Below are 9,448 nucleotides of genomic sequence, written 5' to 3' on the forward strand. Positions count from 1 at the left end.
TTCCAGCTGAGGATGGGAAAAGACGCTGGGCCGGAGGAGAGACCCAAGTGGGACAACAAGGCTCAGTATCTGCTGACATGTATTGGTTTTGCAGTGGGAATCGGAAATGTGTGGCGATTCCCTTACCTCTGCCAAATCTACGGAGGAGGTGAGATGCTGCCCTTTTACTCACTTTACACCATCGCTCGATCCTACTGTAAGAGTATCTGTAAGAGTCCTGTTTAATCATCCAGTGTAGAGATGCTTTAATCGGTTTGCATTTCCATTTAGTTTCAGTAGGTATTAACGAATAAACCGGGTCGGTCCCTGAACCTGTCTGGAAATGAATAACTTTATGTATACCTGATTAACCATGGGAATCATTACATACTGTCTGTGAGGAATATATCCACCTTTGTTTGCTTCCTCATACTTACCCAGAGAGATACGCCGAGTCCTCATGCCACGGAGTTCTATAGGAGCCTGCTCTGGGTCAGGCTGTGTAAACAGCCAGTCCAGAAAATGTGTGTGGGCTCCATCACCTTCACATATTGACTTCCCAAAAGGCTGTTTCTCAAATCTGCTGAGCGTCTGTTTAACTTTGGCTTAGTCTGTTTAATTGAGTCACGTTTTTCTATTGTTAATCTCCCCTCAGATTTGTTTGGTTTGGAGCTCGTACGGTGAAGCAGCGAGGTGACACGAGAAGTTAATAATTTTTTTAAAAATTTGTAAATATAGTGGGTTTTTCTTTTTTTTTTTTTTTAAAAAAAAAGTCAGCCCGATTCCCAGCAACCCAGTGTGTTTTCATCAGTAGAGCTTTGCACTATAATCATAAAAATGCCTAACTGTAAGATAAATATTTACTTCATGTCTTCAGGTGCATTCCTCATCCCTTACCTGATAGCGCTGGTGTTTGAGGGCCTCCCCCTGCTCTTCCTTGAGCTGGCTGTAGGACAGAGGCTCCGGAAGGGCAGCGTGGGTGTCTGGAAGACCATCAATCCCGTAATCGGTGGAGTAGGTGGGTAACCCAAAAAGTAATAGTAAATGTTTTTATGTACTCTACAGTTATACTATTCGAGTGTGTTGCTTTATTTTAACGACATATTAGTTAATCTAAGATTCTTAGTTGTTTTTCAACCCTTTAGTCAACTGTATCATGTACAATAATAAAATAGAAAGTAAAACAGAATAACCAAAAAATAAATAAATGTTTCTTTTGTTGAAATTGACACCGGTCAAAGATTCCTCATTTTTAAATTCAAAAAATAAAATTAATACCTGAAAAAAATCTTTCTTATGTGCAGGCATCGCCTGTTTGATTGTATCGTTTCTGGTGGGCGTTTTCTACAACACCATTCTGGCCTGGGTGCTGTGGTACTTCTTCCACTCTTTTCAGGAACCCCTGCCGTGGAGCACCTGCCCACTAAATGAAAGCCGCATAGGTGAGACAGGAGCACACCTCGGTATTATTCTTGCTTGATAAATTTATGGCCGTACGCCATGATTCTGCTGCTGCTCCACTGTTTGCAGATTTAATAACAAAGATAAAGTTAAGGATTATCAGTAAAGATTTATGGCTGCCTGCCACGCTCTTGGTAGCATTTCAAGAGAGATTCAGTAAAAAAAAAAAATACTGCTGGACAGCTTTATGGCACAAAGGGAACATTGCACCACAACATAAAATAAAAAAGACAATGATTTTTTTTAAAGATAGGTGCAACTAAGACATGAGATGAACAAGTAAATAGCAATGATGATGCAGTGTTGGGACTGTTGAATTTGTAATTTTGCACACTTTTAAACAAATGAACAGTATTTTGTGGTAGTTTCATTTTAATGGAGAGACACAATACCAAACACACCAAAACATGATTTAGAGAAAATCCTTGTTGGCAATCACAGCGGTGAGACGTTTCCTGTAGTTGGTCATTGTCACATTGGAAGACCGATTTGTGACCAACGTTCAGTGTTGCAGCTGCGGGTTTCTCATCCAAGATGTTTCAGTACGTGGGCCCATACATTGGCACCATTTACAGAAAAAAAGTCCCAAAGCATAATGCTTCCAACTCCATGCTTGAGGCAATTGTAATTTTATATTTGTTCTATTTACAAATAGTCGCACCAGCAGTCATCTTCTCACCAACCTTCTTGTCGATGGTGCTTTGGCCCATTCCAGCCTTATGCTGGTCTACAAAATCTTTTGCGTATGTGTGTCCATGTAGACTATAATTTGGAGTGTAAGAAAAGCACTCCGGTAAATTACTTCTGGTACCGTGAAACCCTCAACATCACACCTGACATCGAGATCAGCGGCTCTGTGGAGTGGGGGATGGTGATCTGTCTAGCCAGCGCCTGGTGCATCGTCTACATCTGCTTCATCAAAGGCATCGACTCCGTGGGAAAGGTCAGTGTAACTACCAAAAACATTTAATATTTAATGATAGGTTGCAGAACACTGGACGCCTAACCCTGTGCTATCACGATATGTGGTTTCTATCTTACAAACCTGTTCTCCCAAGTCATTACATCTATCATTTCCCCCCAGAAAACACGTTATTTTAATGTTTTTATATATTTTCAGGCTGTGTATGTGACATCTACCTTCCCTTACCTGGTGCTGACTATTTTCCTGATCCGTGCCCTCACTCTGCCTGGAGCTACTGATGGACTGTTGTACCTCTTCACCCCTGATGTGAGTTGGAGTGAAATTTTTAATCTTTTGTCCCACAAACAGCTGATTTCCTAAGCAGATGTTATACTCGTGACAGTGGCAAACCCTGACGAACCCACGGGTGTGGTTGGACGCCTCCACGCAGATCTTCTTCTCTCTTTCTGTGGCGTTTGGAGGTCTCATATCTTTCTCCAGTTACAATGAAGAGAAGTAAGGACAGACACTTCTTAACCTCCCCCGGTGAACACGGGGTGATTAGTAAGCTCGTCTTTCTCTCGCTCTTTGTGTTGTTAGAAACAACTGCGAGAGAGACGCTGTTCTTGTGGGAGTGATAAACAGCGCAACGTCTATCTACGCCTCCATTCCGATTTTCTCCATCCTGGGTTTTAAAGCCACCACCGCCTTTAACGCCTGTAAAGACGAGTACGTAAGCATGCCTATTTTAGGTGGGGTTTTGCAACTACGTCTTTGCCTGATCCTGAGTACTTACTCTTCAAATCTTATCTGCAGGAACATCCTGGCTCTGACCAATTACTTTGAGTTCTCAGACCAGAACATAACCCTGCAGAACTACGATTACTGGTATGAATATCTAAATACGACATATCCAGAGAAATTCCAGAGTCTGTCCCTGAGGGAGTGTGATCTACAAAAATTACTTAAGCAGGTACTCACTCCATCTTATAGTCATTCTTCTATCCTCGAGCCCCTCCATCCACAAACACTGGTCATTTTCAGACATTGCCATTTCAAGTATCCTCATTAGCTTCTTGTTTTTTATCTTCAGAGTGTTTCAGGTACTGGCCTGGCTTTTATCGTGTTCACTGAAGCGGTGATATCGATGCCGGGCTCGCAGGTATGGGCCGTACTGTTCTTTGTCATGCTCTTTAGTTTAGGTCTCTCCTCCATGTTTGGTAACATAGAGGGTGTCCTCGCGCCCCTCAATGAACTCAAACTATTGCCCAGGTGGATGCCCAAGGAACTCATATCAGGTACTTGCACATCCGCTTGTGCTTTTTAAGTCAAAAACAATTTCCTTTGAATTCCCTCTTTTAAACTTTCACCTTCTTCACTTCTGCAGCGGTCATCTGTTTGATATCCTTCTTGGTGGCGCTCCTCTTCACCTTGAGCTCAGGCAACTACTGGGTGGAGGTGTTTAATGGTTACGTGGGATCTGTACCTCTGCTCATCATTGCTTTATTTGAGATTATTGGAGTTATTTACTTCCGTGGAATGAAAACGTAACTTTTTCTCCTCTTCTTCCTGAACATAACACTGTAAACTTCACTAACAATCATAATTCATATCCGTTTTACGTCTCCTCTGCCAGTTTCAGTGACGACATCTATATCATGACTGGGAGGAGGCCAAACATCTTTTGGAAGGCGTGCTGGATGGTGATCAGTCCTTTACTGCTCCTGGTGGTGTTTGTTGCCTATGTGATTGTCCAGGCACAGACACGTCCCACCTATCAAGCATGGAACCCAGATTATGTAAGCAGGAAAGCCAAGAATTGAAGAATGAATCTACTCATAAGTCAAGATTTTATTAGGTGCAGTTTGTTCGCTCCTCTATTTATCTTCAGAACTGCTCCAAGTTTCTGTTCCATCACATCCCAAAGGTACATTACTGGATCGAGATCTTTTAATTGTGGAGACAACTTGAGTACAGTGAAATGATCTGAGCTGTGAGTCATAGCGAGTTATCCTGAAGGAAGATGCTACTAAAAATCAAACTGACTTCTGAAATGAATCCAGCAGCCAGACTTTTACCTGAGAAGCAACTATCTGTAATGTCTGTTAACAAACAAGCAAGAGTTTAAAAATGTCTATCAAAACCTACATTTTAACAAATATGTCGATTAATAAATATAGACCAGCGGGATAAAATGACAGCTCAGTCCTTTATGGGATTTTATGAGCCTGAAATATCTCTTGGTTGGTTTCGATAACCTTAAGTTAGCCCTAAAGCACTAAAACAGCAACCACTGACCAAAGTGCTGGACACAGCAATAAAAAATAGAATTTAAATAAATAAAGTAAATCAATATAAAAAATGAATTGAATTAGTCAAGCTAAGCTAATTGCCTGCTTGCTGGTTGTTGCGCTCTATTTAACCCGAAGAAAGAAAATTAGCGCATTTTACCAATTTTAAACCATATTTAATAATTAAATAAATAAATGTCCTTCATTGTTTCCACCTCGATCTTTCTTTTCAGGAAAAATTCCCTGAAACTGAAGAGAAGCTTTATCCAGACTGGGTCTTTGCCATAATCATCCTCCTCTGTGTGGTGCCTGTGATTTCCATTCCTCTGGTGGCCCTCTACCAGCTGCTTCGTGGCAGATTCAGAAAGTCCTCGGTTGGGATGGAGTTGAATCCCTACGACAACGACGCCTTCGTGACTGACACACAGGAACAGAAGACTCAAAGGGCTTAAGGACTGTGGAGAGTAAAAATGCTGCCATACAGCAAAAATCCAGATGTTTATCACTGCTTCTCATCAAAATTCACTAGAATTTCATACAGATTCTGATGTTTACTTGACATATGAAACATTACATTACTTCCCTTGAAAATAAAACAGGATTTATTTAACAGTGACATTCTTAATTTTCATTTTACATATTTTTTACATATCATATATCCAATATAACATTATATCCATTACACACGTTTCTTTGACTCCAAATATATGAATCTGCACAGTTGAACATAGTAAAAATAAAAATAAATAAATAAAGAACACAGAACCCTTCAGGTTTGTTCATTTCTGAACAACTTTAGCATTATCTAAAGAACTGAGCATATGTGATGTAACACAAAAGTAAAAAAAAACAATCCTTTGGTGAATGGCTCACAACTTCTGTGACGTATGTCCTCACATGCTCTTTATGGAAAACTACTACAAGGTGTAAATCAAAGTCCACAAAGACACACACAGCTATGGGCTGAGACCTGCTCTATTATAGTAGCTGCATGACTTTCAATTACCGATCTTGACAGGTTGCTGTTGTTTGATTGTGTGCGTTTATGACTGAGGTTTAGCACTTAAGTGTTTTGCAGCACACGACTAAGTACTGTGTTTTCCAGACATGTTTCCTGACACTCTAGATCCGAAAGATGTCATGTATTGGTTTGGGGTTTTTTTGGTGATATATATTGTTAAAACACTTACAACTTAAGAATTAAACAAAGCAAAAGAAAAAAAAAGGCTTTTAATATGTTTTTAACAAAAAAGGGGAGGGAATCTAGATTAAATAAATCCAGACCTTTAATCTCCAAGTATTGTTCTGCGGTCATGTTGGAAACTGGGACTAGGAATAGTAATTTACGTCTGAATGGCCAAGAAGTCGACTGGAGTCCTGGGGTTAGCGGCCTGCCGCACCCTGGCCAGCCTCAGGTCCCCCAGACGCCGCTCCAGACTGCGCTTTCCTGTAAAAAGATAAAGATAAGAAGCTTTTTATTTCCTTCTTTGGTGACAAACTGTAAAATCAAATGACAGGTGCCAATAAACTGCAGATTATACATGTAAAATGATACGTGTATATTGGCTAAATTAGGTGCACCTCTTACAAAGTCCACATTTAAAAAGAATCAGTCTTCCTGGAAAGCGACAGGAAGGACAGCCTTTCGTAGTGAAATCGAAAAGCTTCATTTTTCCAAACTGTAGTACTTTTATTTTGTTTTTAATTATTCTTGCCTAATTAAGCATCCACACACACATACACACAGGCAGCGGTTATTTTATCCTGCTGTAGTCCTCAAAGGTTCACCACAGCAAACAGATCTGCATGTTTGATATGGGACTTTACACCAGATGCCCTTCTGGATGCCCCTCCTAGAAGTGCACAAACTCGTGACCCCTTCAGGCTGTCTCTTCGTGTCTCCTCCTTTTGCACGTAGGGAGGAAACAAAGAGACTCCTACTGATAGTATGCACATGCACTTCTTTGGATGTTATTTGTGACTCTGCAGCAAATTATTTTTGATATACAAATACAACTTAATATGTGAGCAGAACAAGAGTCTGCAACTGACAAAAGTGTCAGTGGTGTTGGGGATCGTCAAAATTGCTGGGCTCATGAAAAAAAGAAATGTACAGCCAGATTTTATCCACAATGAAAGATCATCTGGAAAGCATCCAATTGGCTTCAGCCTCATTTTTCAGCAACACAATGATCCGAGACAGACTGCTAATGCAGTAAAAGCAATGGATAGAAAAAACACACAGTGCAGCACTATCAGTTTTGGATTGGCCTCCCCAGAGCCCAGACCTCAAAGAGAAACAGCCAAGATCCAAAGAAGAGCTGTGAATGTGCTTCAAGAAGCCTGGAGACTATTCCTGAAGCCTCCTTCAAGAAATTACAAGAAAACGTAAAAGAAAAAGGTAATCATACCAAATTCCAACTGTTTTAGAATTGCACTTTGTTTTGTCTTGTATTTCCATGTATTTTTGCACACGTTTTAATTCATCACTGTGCCCATTTTCCATTTTAACAACAAAATCTAAAGGAAAACTGAGATGCTCAGACTTCTGCAGAGTACTTTGCGTAACATTTTAATTGGATTTTTTGGAAGAAGAATCTGAACATCACTTTTGAGACTACATACGTTTGTGCAGGTGTGCGAGCAGATCTTTATAGAGAAGACGGTGTTGTGACAGCACCAGCAAGAAGCACAGACAGAAAAGCAGCTCCACTGCTTCGTACTGCACAATCCCCGTCTGGGCCTTATCACCTAAAATCAGTCCTAGAGAGGCAAAGAGAGAAGAAATTAAGTTATTAATGTGTTTGCTCAGGTGGCTGAAGGAAAATGGGTTGAATTTTACATCACAGCTCAGTAACACTGCAGCAATTGTGGGTTACAATCCAGTACTATCCAGTGAATAGTTTAGCTTATCCTATAATAACACATGTTAATGAAATTAACATAGCGTTTACTCACTTTAGTAATACTATAGCAACCTGCTAAAATAAATGGTTATATCAATGCAGTACGTATGCTGACAACATATTGTGATATTACAGGATACCATCAGCCTAATATCCTCAAAATCACATTGAAACTGTTTAAACTATCATCCCCAGCAATTTGTGCGCTGTAAATAATGTTTATATTTATTTAAACATTCAAAAGTCTTAGGGTTAATTAAGCGCACACAACACTGCTGCAAACTAGGAATTTACTATGTGGTTTAGTCTAATGTTTAACTTTCCAGGCTGAATGAGGTTATAAATCTCCTGATTCTCCTAAACGTACCATGAATACACAGAATGAACTATAATGGAAAACAAACGCAAATTACTACCATACATCCTGAACACAGGCCAAAATAACTGACAGAAGTAGAAGTAGAAGAACTTCTACTTCTAGATGTTCTAGAAGTAGAAGTTCTTCTACTTCTAGAACATCAGAAAATATCTGGCTGTGCAAAAGTCTTGAGCCACCCTTCATATTTTCTTAGCTGGACATTTTAAGCAGTCTTGAGCAGCAGGTCTCTGGGCTTTATGAAGATTTTCTTTGGACATCATCTGCTTTTTCACTCATTTTCACTTCAGTCATGACCATTTTCACAGGACTGTTTCTTTGTTAAGCCACTTGACACTGGCCTGAATCGTTCAACATAAAAAGGGCAGCTAACCCAAATGCCAAATTTTAATAAGAACTCAACTGTAAATTACCGGAAACAGGTTTTCCAGAGTGATTAATCCAAATTTGCAATTTGCTGTTCAAATTATTGAAGCATTGTGGGAGCACCTTGATAGAAAGTATACTTCTGTTACTGGAATTCCCACTGCCTGACCCGACGAAGCCTCGAACCATGTTAACCATTTGCCACACAGTCACCCTGACGCCACTATATTCCTCGCTCCTTTAAACTGTTTGCACAAGAATAATTAGCACCCCTGCGGAGTGTGGTCTCCGCAGGGGTGCTAATAAAAAAAAATAAAGTATGCATTAAATACAATAACATTTATATAATTTAAAAATAAGTGACATTAAACTAGCACGCAGTGATTAAGAAGATGTAGATAACTGAAAATGAAAAAGGATAAAATATAACAGCTCTGAAAGCGTCCAACTCGCAAGTATGTGGGACTCATTAACTCACAGGAGCACATTAACTTGGCTCTGCTGTTATTTGCCAACATCCAGTTTGGAGAGGAGTAAGTTTAACTGCTGTAACTGATCCTGAGTCTGCCGTTTCATGTAATATAATACATTTTTGCATTCTCTCCTGTTTTCATCTGCTCGTTTAACTGGGAGCACTGACATCTCAGGGTGTTAGCGACACAATTATCACACTCTCACTGAGCTTTCACAAGCGACATCACCCGAAAAGGGCGCCCTCTGCTGGCCACGAGCCTGATGCCACTGCTGTTTGCTGTTCGGCTTAAACAAATCTATAGTATAGTAAACAGGACACCACAGCAGTACTCTGAGTGCATCTCTACCTCTAAAATCCAGCTTGTGTGGCTGCTATCTTAAGTAAATATTAAATCTATAAGGAAAATGAGAGGGAAGCACCCCTGTCACCAAAATGGATCAAACCATAAAGTTCCCAGACTGAAGAGCAACCGAGTAAAACTTGAGGAGCAAAAAAGGCACAAAGTAAAATGTGCTAAGGTCCAAAACATTAAGCACATCATAGCAGTGCTGGATTTTTTGCCCTGGTTGTCAGTCTTCTTATACCTGAACATCTTGTTTTTTTCCAACTACCCACATTACTCTTTAAAACTGCAGGATCTTACTTCACAATACAACTTGCAGAGATGCTATTACTTGATTTGAACGTGTT

The 9,448-nt window shown here is 40.1% G+C and overlaps 2 protein-coding genes across 2 annotated transcripts in view; one reads left to right on the forward strand and one right to left on the reverse strand.

The window, feature by feature from the left end:
* The first annotated feature begins 12 nt into the window (after positions 1–12).
* slc6a18 (solute carrier family 6 member 18) lies at positions 13–5,101 on the forward strand. The gene is made up of 12 exons (XM_005728922.1): positions 13–148; positions 857–997; positions 1,284–1,421; positions 2,202–2,383; positions 2,561–2,671; positions 2,748–2,860; positions 2,945–3,073; positions 3,161–3,317; positions 3,438–3,642; positions 3,732–3,891; positions 3,981–4,143; positions 4,869–5,101. The coding sequence occupies exons 1-12, from the start codon at positions 13–15 to the stop codon at positions 5,085–5,087; spliced, it is 1,854 nt and encodes a 617-aa protein (XP_005728979.1). The 3' UTR covers positions 5,088–5,101.
* Positions 5,102–5,239: 138 nt separating this feature from the next.
* tert (telomerase reverse transcriptase) overlaps positions 5,240–9,448 on the reverse strand; it is a 13,245-nt gene continuing 9,036 nt past the window's right edge. Inside the window, exons 14-15 of the mRNA XM_013909765.1 lie at positions 7,261–7,494; positions 5,240–6,082 (exon numbers count right to left, since the gene is read on the reverse strand). Coding sequence (XP_013765219.1) covers positions 5,979–6,082; positions 7,261–7,494 — 338 coding nt within the window. The 3' untranslated portion in view covers positions 5,240–5,978. The remainder of the gene's footprint in view (positions 6,083–7,260; positions 7,495–9,448) is intronic.

This window comes from Pundamilia nyererei, unplaced genomic scaffold (assembly GCF_000239375.1).
Source record: "Pundamilia nyererei isolate P.nyererei 1_Seehausen unplaced genomic scaffold, PunNye1.0 scaffold00030, whole genome shotgun sequence".
Taxonomy (NCBI): domain Eukaryota; kingdom Metazoa; phylum Chordata; class Actinopteri; order Cichliformes; family Cichlidae; genus Pundamilia; species Pundamilia nyererei.

Bases quoted from the DNA above. Each gene is read 5' to 3' on its own strand.
- slc6a18 (XM_005728922.1), top strand. From the start codon at position 13: ATGGGAAAAGACGCTGGGCCGGAGGAGAGACCCAAGTGGGACAACAAG. The intron at 2,672-2,747 runs GTGAGTTGGAGT...TACTCGTGACAG, and splicing joins TGTACCTCTTCACCCCTGAT to TGGCAAACCCTGACGAACCC. The intron at 2,861-2,944 runs GTAAGGACAGAC...TTGTGTTGTTAG, and splicing joins TCCAGTTACAATGAAGAGAA to AAACAACTGCGAGAGAGACG.